At 54.3% G+C, this 24,694-nt stretch overlaps 1 protein-coding gene and 1 long non-coding RNA gene across 2 annotated transcripts in view; both read right to left on the bottom strand.

Annotated features, from left to right (window-relative positions):
- Positions 1–115: 115 nt before the first annotated feature.
- Positions 116–16,901, bottom strand: LOC122231480 (skin secretory protein xP2-like). Its single transcript, XM_042959607.1, has 10 exons — positions 16,803–16,901; positions 16,089–16,190; positions 7,705–7,759; positions 6,732–6,860; positions 4,502–4,580; positions 3,683–4,231; positions 2,725–2,845; positions 2,172–2,318; positions 1,228–1,404; positions 116–379 (listed from the first exon to the last, which is right to left on the bottom strand). The coding sequence occupies exons 1-10, from the start codon at positions 16,899–16,901 to the stop codon at positions 116–118; spliced, it is 1,722 nt and encodes a 573-aa protein (XP_042815541.1).
- A 1,730-nt stretch (positions 16,902–18,631) lies between these two features.
- The window catches only part of LOC122231287, a 7,411-nt gene continuing 1,348 nt past the window's right edge, over positions 18,632–24,694 (bottom strand). Inside the window, exons 2-3 of the long non-coding RNA XR_006208476.1 lie at positions 22,886–22,950; positions 18,632–18,824 (exon numbers count right to left, since the gene is read on the bottom strand). This is a non-coding gene — a long non-coding RNA (uncharacterized LOC122231287). The remainder of the gene's footprint in view (positions 18,825–22,885; positions 22,951–24,694) is intronic.

Raw genomic sequence — 24,694 nt, 5'->3', positions numbered from 1 at the left:
GGGGGGGCGTTTTATTCAAATTACAAAGGAGGGGTCGGACCCGGGAGGCCGAGCGCGCGGCGGGCGTCGCCTCCCGCCCCGCACAGCCCGGGACGCGGCCGGCGTCTGGCTCAAATTAGGTGTCGCCCGAGCGCGGCCGAGGGCGTGTCCATCTAGCGCGGCTCCCGGGCTGGGACCCGGGCTGCGGACTGGCAGGGAAGCTGGCGACCGGACCAGAGACGGCGAGAGGGAGGAAGCCGGTCAGAGACCGAGGCTGAAAGACACTGAGGCAGAGGGAGCCCCGGGGCACACTGACCAGGAGGGACCGAAAGGAGAGGAGGAAGGGAGTCACGGCGGAGGCCGAGTGCGCGCAAGAGGGCAGATCTGTCAGGCCCAGGATCTGCGTTATCTCCAAATATTAATTACTAGTTAGTAGGGGCTTGGCAATTCTCCTTTCCCGCTGAGTTTTCTCCCCTGTAAACTAGGGACACAATTGTGATTCAGACACAATTCGCCTTTATAAAGTTCACCTAACATGATCGCATTTGCTCCTCCCAGCAGCCCTGCGAGACAGGTGCCCTCACTGCCCCCATCTCACAGATGAGGAATCTGCGGCCCGGGGATGTGGAAACGGCCTTGTTCACCCAGTCAGCGGCAGGTCCGTGCCCCGTGTGCTATTCCTACGTCTACCCAGATGTCCCGTGAGCTCGCGAATGGTCAGAAGACTAGGAAATGGGGGGGTTACTGTGGGTATCAGTGAAGGGGGGGATGAGAAATGAAATGGCAGAGGTCTTTGTACAGTGGTTCCCGAGTCTCCAAGTCCCCGTCTAGCGGCCCCCTTTTGGAGTGCCAGGCGGTGCCCAGGCCCAAGCCAACGCGGGACAGCCTGGCCAACGCTAAGCAGTAGAGCGCACTGGGCCGGCGCGATGCCGCCTCTGGCCACCAGGGGGCGACCTAGCGCCGCGGAGCAACTGTTACCCCGCCCGCAGGTCTCAGGCTGCTCCTCGGGGCTTTTTTCTTTTTCTTCTCCATCTGTTTTTTTTTTTTTTTTTTTTTTTTTTTTTGGTCTTCCCTCTCTTCGTCCTCACCTCATTAACTCCCTTCCCAGCTTCTCCCAAATTTACCAACACCTGGCATTCTCTCGGAGACAAAAGCAGCCCCAGCCCCTCTCCCCTGGAGAGGAACAAAGACAAAGAGATTCCTTTCTAAAGGGCTTGGGGAGTTGGAAAAAGAAGGCACCCGCCTTACAGGGGGGCGCTTGAGAAGGAAGGGGACGTTCTCATCTGGCTGTGTGAGCTTGGGCGAGCCCTCCACCATCCCCAGGCTCAGTTTCCCTTCATAAAACAAGGGACTGAACTTGACCGTGCGTCTCCTGAAGCCTTTCAAGCCTCGCAGGAGCTTGGGGGTCTTTAAGTTCCCCTCTGCCTGAGTTTACACTGTTACGAATACCTGTATAGTGTGTGCGTCTACGTGTGTGCCTTAAGCACACGCAAGATTTGAAACCGCACTGTTTCCTGGAGCCTTGAGGCATAACGCAGAAGTAAGCAGGGAGAAAACCCTGAATTACGTGTCTTTTTCCTCCTTCGCAGTGTCCCGCTAGGCGCCTAACTCGGAGGCGCTCACTACAAACGTGCCGAGTCCAAGGCTAGCGGTCTCAGCGGGGTTCTCAGTGTAACTGAGCCCCCTCCTCCCACCCAGCCTGCATCCAAACCTTTTGTCTTACTGACCATGAAAGTTTACCACACTCTTGAGAATGAGAAGTATATAGGCTGGATATGGGGGGAAAGATGAAAACTCCAGTCACTGTCTCTTTTTTTCCCCCCACCCCGTCCCGAAGTGTGGACTCTCCCCCCGCCCCCACCAGGCACCCAGCATTCCAGAGTGGGGAGGAGGAAGGGGCTGCACGCGAACAGAGGAGAGTGCAGACTCACAGCGGGAGATCCATGTCCAGCTCAACTCTCCCAAAGAGGAGGGGCCGCCCCGGTCACAGCAAACGGGGACCCAGGCCTACAGTTACTCCAGGCTCCTTCTGAGAGTCCCCGGTGGTCCCGGCCTTCTCCCTCCACTGCCCCAATACGTTGGTGGGAGAGGCAGCGCCTGGCCTGGCCTCTGAGTCCTGACGGATTATAACTGTCCCTTGTAACAACGTCCGGGACAGAGGCGCCTGCCGCTAGGTCACCCTCAGCCTGCACCCCGAGGGTCAGGGCACACTCGCCTCGCGGAGCCCGCTGCCCGCCAGGGGGCGCTACGCCGGGGCTCGAGGTGGGATCCGCTGCTGCCTCCCGCGCAGTGGGACTTTCGGCAAGTCCCCTTTTCTTCCTGGGCCCCGGTGTCCCCGTCTAGGGACGGGACGAGGCGTAGAGTAAGTACCCTCTCAGTGCTGGTTGTTCTGTAAGACATCCACTTGTCGCGGTCAGCCCGGAACTGCTCGACCCCTTGCTTCAGGCCCAGAGCGGAGCCTCCCTTAGGACCTGGAGCTTAGTGGGCCCGCGTCAAAGCGCAGTGTCTTGGGAGAGACAGACAGGCTGTCCCTTCCTCCCCGCGCTGGCGTTAAGGGCCAAGCTATCCCGCTAGCAGAGGGCGAGAGAAGTGGTCTCCCGGTCTGTGCACCGTGAGCTCAGTAGCCACAGTCAGATTCGAACAGGTGGTTATAGGGCCTGAGCTCTGGAAGTCCTTGCAAACGCCGCTGCCAGGGCGGCCGCCCCTCTGAGCCAAGCCAGCTGGGCCACGCCGAGCTTCCCTTACCGGGATGAGCCCGCACTGGACCGGGAGCGGGCTGGGCGCTCCGGGCCGAGTGTCTACGCCGCGCGTCAGGTCGGCGCGGGCCGGGCCTGAAGCCTCGGGCTGCGCAGCTGGCAGAGCCGACCTTGCGAGCCGGTGACGCCAAGCGACCGCTTCAAGGTTACCTGCGACGCGGAGCTAGGTCGGGCCCGCAACCCGGGTTTGACCCCAGCCGCGCGAGTCTTGCGAAATCTGTCTGCTCGGCTGCGGACGATGCGCCGAGTTACCCGCGAGACTGGTTATTTTGGAAGTGGGAAGGGTGGGGTGGGAGTACTCCGGTCACCTCCCGCCACCCCTCTGGAGCCAGACCCTGAGAGCCTAAGGATCCTGTGGTCATGGAGGCACCTCAGCACCAGAAGGTGGGAGTTGTGGTGCCCGTGCGCGAGCTCAGCCAGATGTCCGAGGCGGCTCCAGATGTGCCTCCGGTCCTGGGACAGGACTCTCCTCCTCCCCCGCCCTACCCCCCCCCCCCCCAGCCTGGAGCTCAGGTCTGTAAACAAAGTCCTGGTTCTCTCCTCTCCCGTGCCGCTTCTGGGAGTCGGTCTCCAGGCTAGGCGTCCGCCCCCACTCCCCAATTTGGTACGAACCGCGGTAGTCGTCTGCCTTTGGCCACCCTCTCCCGCCCCGCCACACACGCCCTGTGCCCTGCCTCACTATCCAAGTCTCCCACCCCCGGGATGGCTCGGGCATGACCTCATTCGCGCTCCGACTGGGAGGGAGAGGGTCTAATCCGGGGAACGGGGCCGGGGAGGCTGGCAGCGGCCCGCACGATCGGAACAACCCACCTCCAGCATACAGGCCGGGAAAGCCAGCGCCCCCAGGCCCCTGCGGGGCTGCGCTCCTCCCAGGGATTCCTCGGAGAACCGCAGAGGGGAGGTGTGGAGGAGGCCTCGATGTGCTTACCCGGGAGTCGGTGCCCTACGGGGTCGCGCCGTCCCCCTCGGACTCAAACGCCCCCGCCCTAGCAGGTCCCCGCTGAGCACCCGCGCGCCGCCGGCGGCCGCTGCTCACCTCCTGGGGCGCTCGCCGGGCGCGCACCGAGTGCCCTGCCGCCCGGGCCGGCCGGGGAGCGGCGAGCACTGCCCCCAGCGGACCCGAGCGCTCTCCGGGCTGGGCAGGCGGCGAGGGCGCCCTCTTCCCGGAGCGGCCGCAGCAGGACGCCCGAGATCCCCGCGAACGGCGGCTGGCTCGGGTCCCGCGAGGACTGTAGCACGGACTCGGGCTGCTGGGGGCTGCGCTGGGCTCTCGGGGCCTGCGCTCGCCCGCTCGCCGGAGCTCTCCTTCTCGAGCCGCACGGTCTCCGGCGCGGTCCGCCCCAACTGCTTTATAAGGCGCGGGCAGTAGCTTTGATCCGCCCACGTCAGCGCGCCGAAACCCCACAGGGTGGCTCCCGCCGCGCGCGGGGGGCGGGGGCGGGGTCCCCGCGGACGCCACGGACCCGCGGCGCCAGCGGCGCAGAGGACTTCGCACCCTGTCGAGTTACAAAGGGGGGGACTTACTAACTGTAGCCGGTGTTAATAAGCGTGCCTGCTGCGAGCCTACGGCGGACCTGCGGCGCGTGGGGCCCAGGTAGGACAGGTTTCTAACCCTCGCAGCCAGCCGAGCGAGGCACCTCAACCAGTCTGGTTTGACAGAGGAGGAAGCCACTGCTCAAGGAGAAGTCCCACTTAGGTCTCGGCCGGGAGCCTGGCGGACATCACTAGGGGGTTTTGCAGCTCGGGTGCTTTAGGCGACCCAGTACGTCCCAGCTCCGGAGAGCTGCGTTGGCGTCCCAGTAAGTCCTTTGAGGGGGTTATTTCTCGAGTCCTCTGATTCCACTTCTGGAAAAGGGATCAGCCATTCTGAGCTCTCCGCGGAGAAAGGAAGCGAGGGCGCCCTGCTCTGTGAAGCGCGCTGTAAACGTTGGGCACCAGAAAGCAGGCGTTCCAGCCTCTGGGATGACTGTTGGGGAGTTTTCTGGACACCTTGCCTCCTGTCCCCACAGAGCTACCGGCTGAGAACTGGGGTTTAGAAACTAGAAAGAACTACAGAGTTTGCTCCCTGCCCAACATAGACCTGGGCTGCGGCTCCGGTTGTGTTTCTGAGGCAACTGCCCCAAGACTGGTGAGGTGAGTGTGTCCATCCCTCTCCCCACACACACCTTGGCCTTTCTGGCTGATGGTACACCCCCCCCCCCCTCCCATTTCTAACTTGCTGGGCAACTTCAGGTTGCCATGGCTTCTGTCTGCCCCCACCCGGGGGGGCTCCATCCCAAGCATAATCTCAAGGATAATCAAGTTCATTAGCAGAAGGGAAGCATAGACTTAGTGAAGAGGGGTTTGCCTCAGGTCCCTAAAACACCATTCCCCCCTTTCTTTGCAGCTGCCCACGAAGTGGCACCCATAAGCTGCCCTAGCCTGCCTGCAGGTACCTCCATATACATACACACCTCTGGGCCCACGGAGCCCACTGCAGGTTCTCGGCCATACAGAATACCCCCTGCACGTGGACAGCCAGTCCCCCTTGCACACAGGGCTGGGACACATCACCCCACAAATGGTCAGAACACACTCAGGAGATACTTGCACCCACCATAGGCCCACACACATTCAGGAGCACACACAAGTGACATGGCCATATCCATCTGCAAGATGAGGCCAAACCCTGTGCCCCCACCAAGTTCATGCACAGAGATGTGCTTCCATGCACTCCTGCATAGAGTCATAGGCATGTCCTTGTGAACACGTGCTGGGACACCCAGCCTCCTCTCCTAGAGCATCAGGGTCAGTAAAAACTGTGGGAGACTAGGGGTTATAAAAGCTGCAGGAAGGTGGTGGGGCTTTGGGTGGGGTGTCTAGAAAGGGCAGGGGAGGGTCAAGGCTGCTCCACCTAAGAGGCTGGAGACAGAGACATCCAGGGGTCAAGAGTGTCCTTAGCTCTTCCACGGCAAGGCACTCTGGCCACCACAGTGGGAGCCATTCCAGGTGGCCTGGGTCCAATTGGATGCACCCACCTCTGGGTCTAACTTTCTGCTTCGAGAGAGACTGAATGAGTTGCCTGCAAACATTTGCATAAGTAGCACTTCATCCAGAAATCTCCTTCTGGCTCCCGACTAGAGTAGAAACAGAAAACCCTTTGGAGTCATACTGACTTGGGCTCCAATATTGATTTTGCCCAATTTCACTTTTAGCAGTATCACACTGCTTGAGCAAATTGCTTAAACTCTCGCATGTTAGTTTCCTCATCCATAAACGGGTATAATGCAATCCCATCAAATCTTCTATATTCTCCAAGATGGGATTAGTATCCCCCTTTCATAGATATGGAAGCTGAGGCTCAAAAGTGTGGGGCTGGCAAGTGTCAGGGCTGCTCTCTGAACCCAGATCTTTCTGGCTCTGTGTGCACTATAGTTTATGGCCCCCATTAAAACAGATGGGAGGATAGTGACTTTCCACTGTGAGAGGAGTTGAGGGAAGCCAGGAGAAGATCCCAGAATTCCTGAAGCCCAGCCCTGAGCCCTCCTGTCTCCTCCCTGATACTCAGCTCTGTCTTTGTGAATTAAGACCCAGGCATTAGCTAAGGGCTGAAAACCCTGCCCTGGGAGGTGAGTGAAAACATGAAGTGGTGACAAAACCCTGGATTCTGAGTCAAGGGAGCCTGGGGCAGGGTCAGCCCCTCCCTGGACACCAGGCTCCCTATTTGTATAAGCTGAATAGTTGATCACCTCAGACATTTTGGGATTCTCAGAGACACTTGTGAGAAAAAAACATTTTTCATCTTTAGGACAAAACGACCTTCCCCTTCCCTTTTTCTCCTCCTTCCTTCTGTCCAGGGGCTCCTCAAGGGCTGCTGTGTGTCAAGGCTGTGCTGGCCAGCTGGACTGCAAGCTCCCCTTCAGGGGGACAGAGGGGAGGCTCTAATCTAGGCTGGGCGGGCATGCTCTTGGCTGCTGCCGCTGTAGATGTTAATATATTTTCCTTCTCCTCAATTACCCCCGGTGATTCTGGTTATCTGATCGCCCAGACGTGCTGGGGGCTTCCTGTCCGCCGGCTTCTCAGCCCCTGCCTGACTGCCATTGGTTAGGGGCACACACCTTTCCATCCCCCACTCCTGCACACAGCCTATTCAGGGGGGCACCCAGACTGAAAGGACGTGGAGGTGGGAGAGTTCCAGTTCAGTTCATTGTGCTGGCCTCTATGGATCCCTCCACCCATCTCAGCTTCCCTCCCTTAGGGCCAAGGCCTTGGGGTGAATCAGCTATTTCCGGGAACCCTGGATGGGGAGACAGGTGACCTGGGTGTAGGTCTTAGCCCTGTCAGTAGTTTGCTATGTGATAGCAGATAATCGTTCTGCCCTTTCTGAGCCCTAGTCACCCCATCTGCGAGGGGTGGGTTGAACTAGGTAACCCCCCAAGCACATTTGCAGCTCCAGAAACCAAGTCTAGGGTTCTTTTCACTCTTAACTTGCAGCACAGGATAAACCACGAGCACAGTGGACACTATGAGACCAAAGGGTCCTGTTTCCAGCATTAGGGCGAATTTTATTTATTTTTTTAAGTTTATTTATTTTGAGAGAGAGAGAGCACACGCAAGTTGGGGAGGGGCATAGAGAGAGGGAGAGAGAGAGAGAATCCCAATCAGGTTCTTTGTACTGTCAGGGTGGAGCCAGATACGGGTCTCAAACTCACCAATGGAGAGATCATGACCTGAGCCAAAGTTGGACGCTTAACCGACTGAGCCACCCAGATGCCCCAATACTAGAGCGCATTTTAGAAAGGCCTTCCCAGGAAGGCAGGTGAACAAGGGTCTGCGCAGAGTAACCCAGCCCAGCTGGCCTCTGACCCAGGGGCTGGGATGCCCCCTGAGGCCACATCTTCCAGACAAACAGGGAGGGTGATCAAACAGCAGCAGGCATATCATCAGAATACCTGGGCCTGGCTCTCAGGTTCCCCCTCCCTTCACTTACCCGCTGCGTGACCCTGGTCAAGTCTCTCAGCCTCTGTGATCCTTGGTTTCATCATCTGCAAAATGGGAGCACCTTTAAACCCCTCTCTTCGAATTTACTGGCAGGTAACGTTGCAGGAAAGAAGTATTATCAGTTGACCAAGCACCCGCTGTGTGCTAAGCAGTTTCGGTGCCTGTGGGCGAGGCCAGCATTGCTCTGCTCTTACACTGACCCCAGCCCTGTCTGGTAAGTCTTGCAAGATCTTGCAGTCAGTGAGTGGTGGCCGCGAACCGAAGGCTGTGGCTGCCTTGGCCTATGGCCAAGCCTCTGCCAGTTGCCTGGGAGGGAGTTCTGTCCTCCTCTTCTTCAGTTACCTCCAGGGAGCGATTGCTATTTTACAAGCCTCAGGGAGCAGGCTTGGGGCGGGGGGTGGGGGGGGGGGGGTGGGGTGGGCAGGGACAGCCAAGAAGTTTCTTTCCTGGGTGCACGTAATAAAATGCCACCGGTCAGGTCTACTGAGGGCGTCACTTCTGAAAGGCCGCTTTCAACTCTCGATTGTTTAGTTGTGGTGGTGACTGGTTAGGAGACAATGTTTGTGTTTCTCAGGCCTCTTTCAACTCCAGGAGAGAAACCCAACCCCAGCTAGCTTAAACAGAAGAAAAACCGATTGGCTCAGGCAGCTGGAGGAGAAACTGGGGTCGCTGGTGACCTGAAGGGAAAGCTGTATTCCCCAGGGTCTGGGGGCTGGTGCTGGGGTGCTGGCAGCCTTGGGGAGTGCTGTCTGAAACTCGTTTGTGCTTCTTGTCGCTCTCTTTGAGCCCACATGGGCCTCATGTCCCTCCCACCCCCGCCCGCCCCCCGTTATGTAGCGGCCAATAGCCAAAGCTTGGAATAGTGAGAAGCAGTGAGCCACTGGGACAGTTTCTTCTATGGTTGGGCTTCCGCTTCTCTGATATGGTACAATTCACTGTTTCTGCACCTGGGTCTCACCTTGCACACACACAAGGCCAGAGATCACCACACTCAGTGCCCCCATGGCACACAGAGAGAAATTGAGTCTGAGAGAGGAGACAATTGGTTTCACATCACTCAGTATGTGGTGCAGGAGACAAGGGACATCAGGGCTCCTGACATCCAGCCCATAAGCCACGTAGTCATTTGTCGCTGGTCTGAAGTCTTTCTGGGAAGGGCAGCGAGGTAGCTTTTTTTTTTTTTTAATTTTTTTTTTTAACGTTTATTTATTTTTGAGACAGAGAGACAGAGCATGAACGGGGGAGGGGCAGAGAGAGAGGAAGACACAGAATCGGAAGCAGGTTCCAGGCTCTGAGCCATCAGCCCAGAGCCCGACGTGGGGCTCAAACTCTCGAACCGTGAGATCGTGACCTGAGCTGAAGTCGGACGCTTAACCGACTGAGCCACCCAGGCGCCCCATGAGGTAGCTTTTTAATGGCACCAATTCCTTTCATCCCAGGACACACACACCGCTTTGAAATGTGACTCCATCCAGAGGTGAAATTTATTTCACCACCCCTTGGTCTGGGCTGGCCTCGTGGCTCGCTTGGACCAATGCATGTGCCGGAAGTGAATCTGTGCGTGTTCCGGAGCCCAGACACCGGGGGCCTTTGCTGCCTCTGCACCCACCCCCTTGGGGCCCAGCCCAGCTGTACATCAGAAGCCCAGGCTGCACTGCTAAATGATACGGGCTACTGCAGAGGGCGGCCCTGAGGCCACGTGGAGAGAGGCCCAGCTGGCCCCACCATCCCAGCAGAACCCAGGCCTGTCTGACCCACCAGTCAAGTGAGTGCGGCCGTGTGACAGCAGCCGCAGCCCAGCTGGCCCACAGAATCAGGGGGATCCATCAGTTGTTCCTTTCAGCCACTAAAAATCGACATGGTTTGTTACCTGGCAAGAGACGCCTGAAGCAACTAGGCTTCAACAGTGAAAAAGCTAAAAATACGCATTTGTCTAAGGTCATTTCAGAACGGCGGAGTCGGGCCATCCACCCTGTCATATCTCTGAAGTTCTGGCTGCTGGAGCAGAAATGTCTCCACGGCGCGGGGAGCATCATGTGGTTAGCGACTGGCTCTATCTCGCCCACGCTGCCTCCCCGGGGGCTCCATGAAGGCCCCGAACAGTGGGTGCTCCAAAGTTGCCAGGTGAGTGAGTGAATGTCCTCACCTGGCCTCTGCATACAAACCCCCAGGGAAGGGAGCTCCCTGCCTCCAGGACAACCTCTTCCTGGGAGAAGGTTCTCCTCCATCTAGAGCACAGACCTATGACCCCTCTGGTGGCCCTGCTTCTACCTGCATCCCCTATTCTATGTGACATCCTTAGGTATATCACAGTGGCTCCTGGCATTTGCAAAACAGCACAACCTCCCTTAATAGCAAGTATTTCCATGTGCACAGAATGCCGGCCACCTCGTAACCATAAGGAAGTGTTTCCACCAGGGCCCCAAACAAGCACGCGTTCTGGGATCGCACAGTTTAGGGTATAACCCCAATCCCACCTCTGTACGGCCCTGGATAAGACACTTCCTGTCTCTGAGCCTCAGTTATCTCATCTGGAAAATAGGAGTGGTGAAATTTACCGCCTAGGGTTACAGTGGGGCTTAAAGAGATGATATATGTAAAATGCTCTGCACGTAATCGGTCCTTGATAAAGGTTAGTTCCTTTTCTGCCAGGTACATAAACAGTTCCAGATGGAGAGCTCATTTGTACTTAGCGTTCATGTCTGTATAAATAATGTGCAGGTGGGGGAGGAATTGTCAGGTGGCCGGGGTGGGGGAGGGCATTCCCAGCAGTGGGAGCAGCTTAAGCAAAGACAAGAGGGAGAAGTTTGGTTTCAGGGAAGGGTGAGTCAGGGGCTCGGTGCTGCTGGCATCTAGGGCAGCAGGAAGGACAGTGACTGGGGAAGACAGGCCCATGCCCTGAGTGCTGGGCTAAGCAGCGTGGGCTTTGCCAAGGGCAGGGCAGCCTGGAGGAGGTCTGAAGCAGGGGGGGATGAGATCGGGTGTGGGATTCAAGACCAGGCGGATCTTGGAGGGGGTGGGGGTGGAATCAGGAGGGGAGGTGAGAGAGAGTTCCTGGGAGCCTGAGAGGGGAGAATTGGTGTGGGAGCAGGGATGCTTAGGCCCATCATGGGGAGAGAGAGCCTGGCCACTCAGCATGGGCACACTTGTCACGGGAAGCAGGGCCCTTGACCCTCTGGCCCGGTACCTGTACTCTGTGTCTTTAGGGCCAGGACCTGGATGCCGGGTAGACCAGAGGGGAAACTAACCCTACCCATTTATCTGGTGGGGACTCAGAGGAATCCCTTTCCAGATCTGCTCTCTCATTTTATGAACCATCCTGGCGTCCAAGCTGAGCTTTGCAGTTTTTAAGACCCGCCACAGTTACAAACTCCTCTAAGACTTGCAGCTACCTTGGGAAGGAGGGAGGCTGGGGAGAGATGATTAGCCCTATTTTTAAGATGGGGAAACCTAGGCCCAGAGAGTGCAAGTGACTTGCCCAAGACCACACAGCAAATGTATGGCAGAGCTGGGCCGGAACCTAGATCTCCTGCCTCCCGCTCCCATCCTAGCCTCTTTCCACAGCACTGAGGGCCTGGGGAAGATGTTCTCACTTACCTGCTCTGGGTGAAGAGTGAGGGGAGCCAGAGAGAGGTTGACAGCTGTCAGCAGACAACACTTAACCCAAACTGACAATTTAATTGTGAAAATGTGGACAAGGTACAGTTATATGTAAGGAAATCCAGACGGCCTGGGCCCCTGGGGAGCCTCAGCCAGCACCCCAGTTGCCAGGGAAACAGAGGATTTGAGATGATGTCACTAGACTCATAGAGGCTGAGGTATGGGGGATGGGCTACCCAACCACCTCTTTGGGACCAGATGGGGCTGTGGGCCTGGCCACGGGCTGTTATCCCCATGGTTAACTCTTTCCCTTACAAATGGGGCAAAAGAGAGCTCCAGAGCAGGGTGGCGATTTACCCAGGGTCACACAGGGAGTCAGTGACTGAGCTCCCCTATTAGATGACCATGTCTATTCCTCTAGCAAACTTCAGGGCCCAGTCAGAGTCATCTGAGTCGCCACGCCCAGCACAGCACCTTGCAAAGAGCAGAGCTCAACTCAACAATGAGAGCTACTCGATCCCTTTATAGAATGGAGGGGGGGGGGGGGTAAGCCACTTCAGGAGGTGACACTTGTTAAGTCACAGTAGCCTTAGATGAGGAGGAAGCCTGAGCAGTCATCTAGAGCAGTGCTGTCTTGTTCAGCAGACACTGAGCTCAGAAAGAGCAGGTCACCAACCCAAGGTCACCAGCAGGTTGGGACAACACTTGGCTGACCCCGAGTCATGCCCAAGAGATATGACACCTTATATGATCCTTACTCAGGGAGGAGCGGTCCCTTTCATTGCCACCCTCCGAGCCCTGGGCCAGAGATCTGGGCCTTGGCAAGTCTCCATTGTCTGAAGCATTTTTCTCAGAGTCCTCAACCTCTGACCCAAGGCTGAACATCCACCAAAGGATCAATAACAATGATAACTCCCCTTAGCATTGCTCCTACTGTGTGCCTGCCTCCAGGCTGTCACTCTGTGTTCCGTATCTCAAATATTTACTCATCTATGGGCTGGGAGCCACTGTTCTCGTTTGCCATCCAGAGAACAGAGGCTGGGGTCTGGAAGTGTCACCTGCCCTCCTGCACGTAGCCAGAAAGTGAAAAGCTGGGATTTACATCTCAGGTCATTCTGCATCTAAAAACTGGCTGCCTTCTTCCTTGGCTCTTAGAGGAAGCCAAGGAAGGCTGCCCTCCCACATTGGACTCTAAGGGGAGAGGGCAGCTGGATGTTTGCCTGTCCAGCCTCCCTCCCATTCCTGATGGTAAAAGCATCTCTCCCCTGCCATCCTCCTATTTTCTGAGTTTCTAGGGAGCAGTCACAGAGACCAGTAGCCTGCTAGAAGGCCTGGCCTTCTGGAGAATTCCATCTTCCTAGCCATATTATATGACCCAACTAGACCAAACAGAGCTGTTGTCCTCAGCTTGCACAAATGGGTTCTGGGAGAAAGCAGTTAGCTTCCGTTTGGAATGAAAGCTCTAAAGGTGTGATTCCCCAGAGCTTCCAGCCTTGTGAGGAAGACAAGGAGAAGGAGGAAGGAAGAGAAGAAACAGGCAGGGGCGTAGGGGAGGTCATTTGAGTTCACAAGCACACCCTTGTCCCTCCCAGGTGTGTGGGCCCGTGGATCCGTGTTCCTTAGGCTCATTGGAATTAGATCTTTCTCTAGACTCTTGCAACAGGAGCCGTCCTATTACTTCTGCGATGTGCTATGCACACTTTAATAAAAATGTAATAAAAGATTAATAAAAGCTCTTGTCCTCCAGGAACTAAGTGTCTGGGCAGGAGGGGTGGGAGTGAATATAGTTCTGGGTTCTATACCTACTCTATTTCAGACTTGCTGTGTGATTCTTCCCCTCTCTGGGCTATAACTTCCCTACCTTTCATATGGGCAGGGGTGGGGGTGGGAGGTGGATACTGGGTTAAGTGTTCTGCAAGGTCCCCTCCACTTAAAAACAAAAAGACATAAATGAGATACACACGCACCCTTTTAAAGTGTACCGTTCAATGGTTTTTAGTACATTCACAAATTTGTGCAGCCATCCCCGCTTTCTAATTTCAGAACATTTCCATCAGCCCACGAAGAAACCCCACACCTATCACTCCCCATTCCACTCAATGCCTCAGCCCATAGCAACTGCTAATTTCCTTTTTGTTGCTATAGATTTTCCTGTTCTAGACATTTCAAGTTCATTTTCAAGTTCATCCATGTTTTAGCCTATATCAGTACTTCTTCACTTCTTCTTATAACTGGATAATATTTCACTGCATGGAATACCCTATTTTGTTTGTCCATCCGTCAGTTGGTGGACACTTGGGTTCCTTCCACTTTTTGGCTATTAAAAATAACGCTGTTCTGAATGGTCATGTACAAGCTTTGTATGAAATATATGCTTTCAAGTCTCTTGCATATATACAGAGGAGTAGAATTGCTGGATTATATGGTAACTCTATATGACTTTTGGTGCGTTGCCAAATTGCTTCCCACAGTGGCTGCACCATTTTACATTTCTTCCAGCAGTGTATGAAGGTTCTAATTTCTCTACATCCTCCCCAGCACTTAGTATTTTCTGTCTTTTTTATTTTGGACATCCTAGTGGATGTGAAGTGGTATTTCATTGTGGTTGTGATTTGCATTTCCTCAGTGGCTGATGGTGTTGAGCATCTTTTCCTGTACTCGCTGGCTATTTGTATATCTCCTTTGGAGAAATGTTTATCCAAATCTTTTGCTCATCAAAAAAAATTGGATTATCTTTTTAAAAAAATTATTGTTGAGTTATAGGAGTTCTTTAATGTATACAGGATACTAGGATGTTCTATCTTTACCACATACTCTTTTGCAAATATTCTCTCCCATTATTTAGGTTGTCTTTCCACTTTCTTGATAGTGTCCTTTGAAGCGCAAAATTTTTTAAGTGTTATGAAGTCCAGTTTCTATTTTTTCCTTTGGTTGCTCATGTTTTTTGTGTCATAATAAGAAATTATTGTCTTATCCAAGGACACAAAGATGCACACCAACATGTTTTTCTAAGAGCTTTCTAGCTTTAGCTCTTATTTAGATCCATGATCCATTTTGAGTTAGTCTTTGTATATGGTGTGAGGTAGGGGATTTTGTGTGTGGGTATCCAGTTGTCTCAGCACCATTTATTAAAAAGGTTATTCTTTCTCCATTGAATTGTCTTGTCTCTCCTGTTAAAAATTAACCATAGGGGGCGCCTGGGTGGCTCAGTTGGTTGAGCACCCAACTCTTGATTTCAGCTGGGGTCACGATCCCAGGGTCGTGGGATCGAGCCCTGCATCAGGCTCCATGCTGAGAGTGGAGCTTTCTTCCAATTCTCTCTCTCTCTCTCTCTCTCTCTCTCTCTCCCCCTATGCTCCTCTCCCCAACTCATGCTCTCTCTATATAATTAAAAAATAATAAATTAATTGACCATAAATGTATGGGTTTATTTACATAATCACCTTTTTTTAAATGACATCCAAGCTGTAAGTTACAGTAAGGTCCTTGTAGTCACAACTGTGTGACAGAGAGTGTGGCAGAGGGGGGAGAACAAATGAAAACTGTGAAATCCCATGGACCAGATCCAGTATAACCCCAGGCAAACTACTTCACTTTGTCTTTTAAGAAATAGCACAATATGTTGTCCTGAACACATTCTCTCTTTTCAGTTTTTATATTTTTTTAAAGTAGGCTCCATGCCCTGGGGCTTGAACTCTGATCCAGCCAGGCACCCCTGAACACATTCTCACTGTAAAAAATACCAACATCTAGGTACCCTGAGCCTCAGTTTCCTCTTCTGTCACATCTAAGTCCCAGAGCTAGTATAAGGCTCAAAATGAGAGGGAAGGAAGCAGAAGGGGGCTCCAGGCGGGGTTGGGGACACAAGCAATGGTTTGGAAGCTAGAAAGTGCAAGGTGTGATGGGGAGGGGGAGCAGTGAGAAGTGTGTAAGGAGTGGGGGGATGTTGAAAGGCTGCCTCTCTTGTCCTTAGGTTGGTGAAAAACCAAAAGACTCTGGTGCCTGCGTCATATCACAGCTCAGAAGACACCTCCCATGTCCCCGTCGGGAATCCCATGGCAGAGAGTCCCAGCCAGGACATCCAGCAAGGTCTCTCGGCCACGGGGCTAGCAGCGAGCAGGCCACACGTGTCCTGACGCTGTTGGCTGCACTCAGTCTGGGTGTGGTGGGGCTGTGCGAGAGAGAGCAAGGTGGTTGGGGTCTAGCGATGGGTGGGGGGTGAGGCTTTTGTTTCTTACTTTGTGCTTAAGTGAGCAAAACCCGCAGAAGCTCAGGGAGAAGAATGTGCAAAAGGAAGGGAAAAGGAAACTACCATTTGTCAACTACCTCCTATTTCCCCGGAGGCACTCTGTGAACTTCCTCTCTGCTCACAACCACCCAGAGAAACAGGAGGATCGTCCCCATTCATAGAACCCACAACTGACTCAGAGAGAAGGATACATCTGCCCAAGATCACACAGCCAGCAGGTGACAGAGCTAGGATTTGAACCCCGTTCCATCTCTCCTAAAGCACATGCTTTTCCCTTAATGCCCTCGCTACCCTAGAGAAAAGGGAGAAAAAAAGAAAGAAGGCAAGATAGAAAGAGGCCCGGCTCAGGGAGAGTCACACAGACAGAAAAAGAAAAAACTAGAGTGGAAAGAGCATGAGGCCGCAGCCGAGGCCTGGAGCAGGTCCTCGGGGAGCAGCGGAGGGCGGGGATGGCCGGAAACTGGCTCACCGAACCTGGAGCCAAGAACCATGCTTGGCCTGAGACCTGGTGGAAAAGCTCTCACCTCAAGATAGTGAAGTGGGGAAAACTGGCGGGCCGGTGTGGGGGGAGGTGGGGGTGCAGGGTCTGCCCAGGAGGAGGGCAGCGTGGCCGGATGGCCAGGGGGCTGCCAAACAGGGTTCTTCACACATCATCCAGCTCAAATAACCACCGTGGCTGCTCAGGCTGGCAGGCCCTTGCTCCCGGACGTGCAGAGCCGCAGGCTTGGAGGCCGCGAGGGAGGAAGCAATGACCGGGCCTTCCTGGAACACTGGTTGTTCTTTGCACAAACGCCTGAATGGGGCCCATAAGTAGGGTGGCTGTAGTTTATTCTCTGGACCGGGACAGCTGGGAGTGAGTAGGGACAACAAGCATACAGACACAGGTATATAGGGTACCCAGCCTCGAGGGTCCTGTGTGGCTGAGCCTGGCCTGTGCCTGTGGCTGGCCCCCCTGCCCCCCACCCTCTTCGTGCACACTGGCCTTCCTCTGCAGACACGTAGGGTCTTGGCATTGCCTGGAACAGCCCGCCCTATGCCATCACCACCTCTCCACACCCCTTCATTGTTTCTACTCGCCTTCAGAACTCAGCTCAAGCCACACCGGTGCCTTCAATATATCGTGTATTTTCCTCCACAGCACCGATGACAATCACAGGCATGAAAGAAATTCTTAATTATGTATTTGGTTGTTTAAAAGTCTGTCTCCCTTCCTAAGGGCAGGGCTGGGTCTGACTCACCCACTGTTGTATCCTGGACACTCTAGCCAAAGGCTCCAGTGTAACGGTGAATAAATCAACTCCCAGGGCCCCCAGTACGGCCACCTGGTTGTGTGCCATCGTGTAATTTGGGGTTCTTCCCTATACATGGAAAGGAAAGGAAGGAGCTAGTCCTAAAAAAAACAACCTCTTGGGTACAAGGCACACTTCTGATTTCTTCCACAGGCTCTGAGCTCTGTGGGGGAGAGACAGCACCCCCGGCCCTCCCCTTCCCCAGACTCTAGACTAGCTTTAGGCCCGAAGGAGGGGCCCAAGTTGGACTTAGTGATGAGCGATCGCAGTGTGAATACCATCGTGATGGATCACGAGAAGTCGGAACCAGAGGGAACTCTAGATACTGTGAGATAACGGGCTGAGTCCTGGCCCTGGGGTATTGTAGGCCCCCAAAATACTGGTGTTCCTTCTTTTAGAAATCATCTTGTCCAACCATCTTTCTTTTGTTGTTTTTTGTTTTCTTTTTAATTTATTCCTAGGTATTTTTATTTATTTATAGAGGCAGGGGATGGTGGCAGAGGGGGAGAGAGAATCTTAAGCAGCCTCCGTGCTCAGTGTGGAGCCCGACACAGGGCTCGATGCGGGGCTCAATCCCACAACTTTGGGATCATGACCTGGGCCAAAAGCAAGCGTTGGATGCTCAACGGACTAAGCCACCCAGGCACCCCATCGTTGCTGTTGTTTTTTTAAATGTGCAGTTCAGTGGATTAGGGGCGCCTGGGTGGCTCGGTTGTTTACGTGTCTGACTTTGGCTCAGGTCATGATCTCATGGTTCGTGGGTTTGAGCCCCACATCGGGCTCTGCTGTCAGTGCAGAGCCTGCTCCGGATCCTCTGTCTGCCTCTCTTTCTGCCCCTCCCCCCGCTCATGCTCAAAACTAACTAACTAACTCACTAACTAACTAAATAAATAAATAAATAAAAATTTAAATGTGCAATTCAGTGGATTATAGTATGCTCACAAAGTTGTGCAACCGGGACCACTATCTAATTTGAGAACATTTTCATCACCCCAAAAAGAAACTGCCATCCCCAACTGAGGCCCAGAGAGGGTGGTCCCCTATCTAAGGTCCTATCGTCAGCCAGCAGCAGGGCCAGGCCCAGAGCCCAAGCCTCCTGACACTCAGTCTGCTTCGTTAGGCAGCATGTCTGGGTTCTCTCTGGCACCCCCAGGCATCCATCCTCTGGTGTCTGACACAGAAGAGCGGTTTAGCAAAGGCCTATTACATTGCATCTAACAGGGAAAATGAGACTGTACCATCGATAGCTATGCCTTTAACACTTCAGAGCCCTGCCTGCGCCCAGAATGGAGCTGAGGGCTCTGGGGGCACAGGAGACATACCTAGAGATCATTTCACACTGGTACGCTGCTTCCCACAAGAGTCAGTGTCTTTCCATAGCCGGGAAGTGAGCACACGGCCCATCTCCTTCTCCTCCTCCCATCTCCTTCTCAGGGCCACCTGTCCAGACCACCCTATATCAGAGTGCACCCTTCCCCTCCCTCCTGGCACTCTGATCCTCCCTCCAGGCCTGCTTTTCCTCCTCGGCGCTCACCGCCATCCATCGGCCACACTGTATCCCCCACTTCTTTCTCTGGTTACTGTCTGTCTTCGCAGACTGGAATTCAGCTCCATGAGAGCAGGGGTTTCTGTCTGCTTTGCTCGCTGCTGCACCCCAGCTCCTAAACGGTGCCCGTTTCATAGGTGTTTCAGAAATAGTGACCGAATGAACGCGTGACAAAATAAACGGTTAGCTATTATTGCATTATTCTCATCAGCGATAGTTAGGGGAGGGATTATTTTCCTTGTTTCGTAGATGCGCCTTAGTCCACTCAGGCTGCTGGAACAACATACCATAGACTGGATGGCCTAAACAGCAGACATCTACGCCTCACAGTTCTGGATGCTGGGAAGTCCCAGATCAAGGTGCTGACAGATTGGTTCTTGCTGAGGGCTCACCTCCCAGCTTGCAGATGGCCACCGTCTCACAACCTATTGGTGCACACGCAGGGAGAGAGACAGAGAAAGTGAGCTCTGATGTCTCTGCCTCTTATAAAGACGCTAATCTCATCATGGGAACCCCACCTTCATGCCCTCATCTAATTATCTACCAAAGGCCCTACCCCAAATACCATCAAACTGTAGGGGGCGGCACGAGGGAATAGGGACCCAACATCGGAATCTGGGGCGGGGGGCATGAGCATGAACATCCGGTCCATAACAAATGGCAAGTTGAGGTCCAGAAAGGTTACCTGGGAACCAGAGGCAGACCATGACTGGCCACCCCCCTGGTCCCGTCAGGGCAGCCTGGAGTGGGGTCAAGGTGGGCATGAGGAAGCAGGGGCCAGACCTCCAGGATTGGCATTGTTTTTAGGACCCCAGAAAGCAGAGTCAGTCTATGAACCCAGCCTCTTCTCCTTCCCGCAATAGTTTAGCTGCTCTCACATTCCATGTCATAGCCAAAGTGGAAAAAGAAAGAAAGGAAAAAAGGCAGTGCTGTGTTTTAAAATGGCCTTAGCTCTGTGAGCTCCAACGTGGAAACTGCTGTCCATGATGTCATGGGCCCCGAGGCCCTCTGGGCAACGTTACTGACACTTCATACGGTGGGCCGGGCCCAGGGTCCACACACTCCTCTTGCCAGAGCTCCGTGTGCCCGTGGGCAGGCACAGGCTCCATCTACAAGCCTGGGCCAGACCCCCTGAGCCAGGATGGAGCCAGGCACTGGGCAAGCAGGGGGTACCCTGGAGTAACACCCCGGCAGAGCATCTCGCCCTGTGTTGCTCACAGGTCTCTAAGGTCCACCTCTCGCGGGATCTATGACAGCCGTGGGACACAAGGGGACAAGCACTCTGGCCTGTGTTTTTCTATGGGGGAGCAGAGCGCAGAGTGGTGTGGTGCCCCGTGCACGGTCACACAGCTAGGGAGTGACGGGGAGCTGGAGCCCTGTCCTCTGACTCTAAATTCTATGGTCCACTTATACGGAGAGGGCACGCACGGTCTTTGCCCACAACAAGCTGACCGACTGATAAAGGCCGTGGGGGAAACACTCGGTCAAGTTCAAGTCTTCATTTTACAGTGGGAGAAACTGAGTGGGCAGGGACCGGCCCAAGGTCGCTCAGTTGATCCACAGACCGGGCAGGGCTGGTTGCAGGCTCTGGGCTTCTAGCCGGGAGTATTCCCCGCTATATCCTGCATTTAAACAGTTCCATTTGGGCGGAAGCTGTGCTGTTCCGGAAGAGACGCCAGGCCTTCCCAGCCTCCGGTCTGAGGCTGTCTTCCAGGATCTGCTGTCAAGGCTTATTCCTCAGGGAACAGCTGTTGGCAAAAGGAGATGAGGTATTGATTATGGCTGGGGCTGGGGGAGTGTGGCTGAGCCCCCAGGGAAAGAGAAGGGATGGGAACGGGTAATGGAAGTTTCTCGGAGAAACAAACTAAAGGTATTTTGCTTTTGCTTACTGTATTTTCTAATTTTTTTTTTTGCACTGAGAGAATTCATTTTTTCATATTTGAAAGTGATGAACTATTTAATTGAAAATGGTCTGGGAGGGGGGGCCTGGGTGGCTCAGTCGGTTGAGCGGCCAACTTTGGCTCAGGTCATGATCTCGAGGTCCGTGAGTTCGAGCCCCGCGTCGGGCTCTGTGCTGACAGCTCAGAGCCTGGAGCCTGCTTCAGATTCTGTGTCTCCCTCTCTCTGACCCTCCCCTGTTCATGCTCTGTCTCTCTCTGTCTCAAAAATAAATAAACAACGTTAAAAAAAAAATTAAAAAAGAAAATGGTCTGGGAATCCAGGGTTGCCCCAGTCCTGACTGGGTGTGTGAACTTGGGTGGGTCCCTGCCTCTCTCTAAGGCTTTTCTTAGAAATGCCAGTAATAAGGTTGCCCCATGAGAGGTAAATGAATCAAAAAGTCTCCCTGACTCAAGACACAGCTGTCTAGCCTGGTCATCAGCGATACTGAGCCACCCAAAGAAAGAACACAGCCACCCAGGTATGAGGTGTCCAGAGAAAAGTCAAAGTTCAGAGAAGCCCACTTTGGCCATGCTGTCCAGTAAGTCAGAGTCGCTGTCTGAGGGACATGCCCGTCCGGGTCCCCACAGAGGGCCTCTCCGGTCAGAGTGAAAACGGTTCATCGGGCTTCACCAAACCCGTGTGAACCACCCTCTGTACTAGTCCTCCTCGCCCCTTTGGTCATATTCCGGGCCCAGCAGGCAACAGTTTCCCAGAGGCTCGGCTGCCAGGAGGGAAGGAGACCGGGGAGGGACAAGAGCACTCCTGTCAGCGGAAAAGGAGACTCTCCCGTGTCAGTTTTAACAGCGAGGGGAGGAGGTATTGATCTTGAGCGACATGGTGAGGGCCAGTCTGTTTGACCTCTCTGGGTGCCTTGAAAAAGGCCAATGCCAGGACTGGCCAGGTGAGGGTCAGACTCTAGGCTGGTCAATCACCCAGGACCGGCCACCAGTGAAAGGGTCAAATGATTTTAATATGTGCGCAGTGTTTTTAGAATAGTGCTTGGCATAAAATAAGGAGCCAATCAAAACTGCTAGATGAAAGTTAACAGCGGCCTATCTTGATGGCAGGGTGGACTCCCCGGCCTTGACCCCCGCCATCTGCCCAGTTGGAGACTCACCTCATCTCTGCCACCCATGGGCACCGAGAGGGCACCCAGCTGACTGTTCTAAAATGCAGCATCACTTTCTGGTTTTTCCCTGCCAACTCCCCTCTGCTGTCTGGGCCCAAGGGAGGAATCATTGGTTCTCCATTCCTGAGTTATCTTCCCACCCACCACCCATCACTCACCTCCTGTCAGCACTGGGCTAAACCTCAGAGGCCAGGAATTCTAGGTCAGGCTGGGACCCCACAGTGTCAGCCTGGAAGGCCCTCAGTGTGTGCCTTGATCACCCCTCCTCTAAAGTACACCTGGGGAAACTGAGGCCCAAAGAGGGAGAGGGACCCCCCCCCTGCCACCCCATGCCTCCGGTTTACGCAGCCAGGGAGCTGGTGGCTGGGCTGGAGCTGGGCCCAGCCCCGGGGCTTTCTCCCGGTCTCCTCCACTCTTCAGGGGTCCCCAGAGGCCGCTTAGGAGACTATGCTCCCCCCTTTTGTAGCCACACCTCACCTAGTCTTCGTTTGCTCCATCCTCTGTGGCTCTGGGATAATTCTCACCAAGCAGGGTCAGTCCCCCGGGGGGCAGGCAGCTAACGAGCTTCAGATGTCTGGGCCAAAATGCGTCACCGCAGGCGGACGCTCAGATGCTCGCACTGATTGCGGAGGCCTGGCCAATGGTGGTGGCACGGTTACTTAACTCCCTGCCTGGATGCGGCAGGTGCCAGTGTTTCTCCCCAGAACCCCTGGCTGGGGTGGCTATTTCAAGATCTGGAAAAGGGCGGGGAGGCTGGAGGATAAATGCATTTTGAGCACTTGGGAAGTTATTTCTTCTTTCAAGTTTTTTCTGGGTCCAGAACTGGTCTTTCCACGGAGGTAGCCCCAGGGAGGGGAAAGAGAGCGGGCAAGCCTCGTTTTGATGGCCAGCTCCGTGCATGCTCTGGGCAGGGCACAACCCTCACAGGAACCCTGCAAGGCTAAGACTGTCACCATCTACTTCACAGATGAAGAAAAGGAGGTGCAGACAGGTGAGGTGACTGGTATAAGGTCACACAGCCCCTGAGTGGCCAAACTAAGGTTCTAGCCCACGCTCTTCCCTGCAGCAAACTGGGACGTTTCCAGCAGACCAAGATAGTATATTGTGGTTTTAAAACTGCGTGAATGGTGAGGGCCCGTGGGCCGCCCTTGGGTCTTAGACACTGGGGCTGCCTTTGTGGCTAACTCATTTTTCCCTCTTGACAAGACAGCAGATTGTACGTTTCCAAAATGCATTTCATCATCTCAGCTTCAGGTGAGGTAATAGCAACTGCCATCATCATATCCTCAGCCGTGCCTGGAACACATTCTGGGAGCCAGACCCTCTGCTGGAGACTTCCTGTTGGTTACCTGTGAGGAGCTTAGATTCCAGAGCTCTGCCACTTACTAGCTGGGGACCCTAGCCAAGTAACTTTACCTCTCTGTGCCTCCATTTCCTCCTCGGTGTTATGAGGATGCTATTCGTTCCTATTTCAGAGGGTCCTGCAATTAAATCAGTTATTATTTTTAAAGGGCTTAGAAGGATGCCTGGCACAGGGTACACACCAAGCATATGTGTTAGCAGATAATGGGCTCAGTCTTATGAGACGGGCATTGTAATTTTCCCTGAACTGCAGATGTGGAAACTGAGGTAATGCAGTACAGTGATTCTCAAACTTAGCTTGCACCAGAATCACCCAGAGAGCTCATTAAAATATTAAACTCTGGGGTGAGGGGGGAGGGGTGCCTGGGTGGCTCAGTCCCTTAAGCATCAGCCTTCTGCTCAGGCCGTGATCTCTCAGTTCATGAGTTCGAGCCCCGCATGGAGTTTTGTGCTGCCGGCCCAGAGCCTGAAGCCTGCTTTGGCTTCTATGTCTCTTCCTCCCCCACTTGTGCTCTCTCTCTCTCTCTCTCAAAAATAAAATTAAAAAAAAAAAAATACTAAGCACTGGGAAACCCTGCCGGAATTTCTGGTTCAGTAAGTCTGGGTTGGGCCTGAGAATGTGCATTTCTTGCTGCTGGTCCAGTGATGGCACTGTGAAGGCCTGTAGTACAGCGGCGTATGGCTCCAGTTCTGCCAGGGCCAGCTAGGGCCAGTGACAGAGGCAGTTCCATAAGTGACGTGGCGTGTCAGTGTGGGAGCGATTTCAGAGAACAGAAAGGGTGTTGGACCGGGAGCCCGGAGGTTCTAGTCCTGAATTTACTCCCAACTCCCTTGGGACTTGACCGAGTCATTTTTCCCCCCTGCAGCCTTGGTTTCTCCGGAGCCCAGGGGGGAACGGTAAGCCTCGCTTACAGGGCTCTGAGAGGATGGAGCGGGGCCAGCTGTAACTCTGACCCCCGCAGCAAGAATGATGAGGGTGGTGGGGCCCTGGGTGCTCACTCGACACCATCCTTCACTGCCCACCGTTTCCTCTCCTGACGCCGAGGGCTGTGGCTCATCCCCCTTACTTCTTTCTGGGAGCTGAGTCGGGAAGACGGAGGCCACACTGTCCCCCACGCCCCATGGCACTCGGCAGAGGGTAACGTGCTTGCTGTGGCCGCAGGCTACATAAAGGGGCCTGTGTTCCGGCCGCTCACCTCCCACTGTGCGCCCAGTGGTTTTCTATTTCAGTTGCTGTAAAAATATCACCTTTGATCTCAGCTTGTGGCTCTTAAAAAAAGAAGAAACCACCAACAGGCTGGGTTTTCATTCTCCCTGGCCCTCTCACCTCCACTCCCTACTCACCTCCCCTCTTCTCTTTTGCTCCCTACTCTGGAGCACCAGCACCCTAGCTGGACAGAGCACCTTAGCGATCAGCCTACTGCTCTGAGTGTCTCCCCCAGGTCCCCACTGGAGGGACAGGATCAATGAGGGTGTATGTGAAAGAGGCTGCCCCTTCCCCTCTGCTCCTACTGCTTAACGTCTCCAAGACTCCCTGTTTGGTGCGGTCACCTCCAAGGCCCCCTGCTCTGGCAGAGGGACCAGAGAATCCCCTCAGAAGTGTTGTGGTTGATGCGCATTTTGTACCAATTAAGAAGGCAAACAAGCCTCGAACCTCTGACACACAGAAGGCTTTTAGCTGTTGTGGCATTTTTCTTTGGTTTCAGCCTTTAGAGAAAGAGACAAAATAACATTCCTTCAACAAACACTTCTCCCCAGGTCATCTGTGCCGGGCCCTGGGCTGACATGGCCACTGCCCTTCCCCAGGAGCCCCTCTCCATCCCCACTGGTGGAGACAAACACGTGTGCAAGGGGCAGGCAACC

This window comes from Panthera tigris, chromosome D1, assembly GCF_018350195.1.
Source record: "Panthera tigris isolate Pti1 chromosome D1, P.tigris_Pti1_mat1.1, whole genome shotgun sequence".
Taxonomy (NCBI): domain Eukaryota; kingdom Metazoa; phylum Chordata; class Mammalia; order Carnivora; family Felidae; genus Panthera; species Panthera tigris.
The sequence above is the reverse complement of the archived record's forward strand: the minus strand, read 5'-3'. Positions and strand labels throughout refer to the sequence as shown.

Excerpts from the sequence above, each read along its gene's own strand:
- LOC122231480 (XM_042959607.1), bottom strand. The coding sequence starts at position 16,901 with ATGGCACACAACCAGGTGGCCGTACTGGGGGCCCTGGGAGTTGATTTA. Across the intron at positions 7,760-16,088 it reads CCCCACTTCACTATCTTGAG|ATGATGAAACCAAGGATCAC; the intron begins GTGAGAGCTTTT and ends CCCATTTTGCAG. Across the intron at positions 1,405-2,171 it reads AGTGTGCCCTGACCCTCGGG|GCAGAGGGGAACTTAAAGAC; the intron begins GTGCAGGCTGAG and ends GTGTAAACTCAG.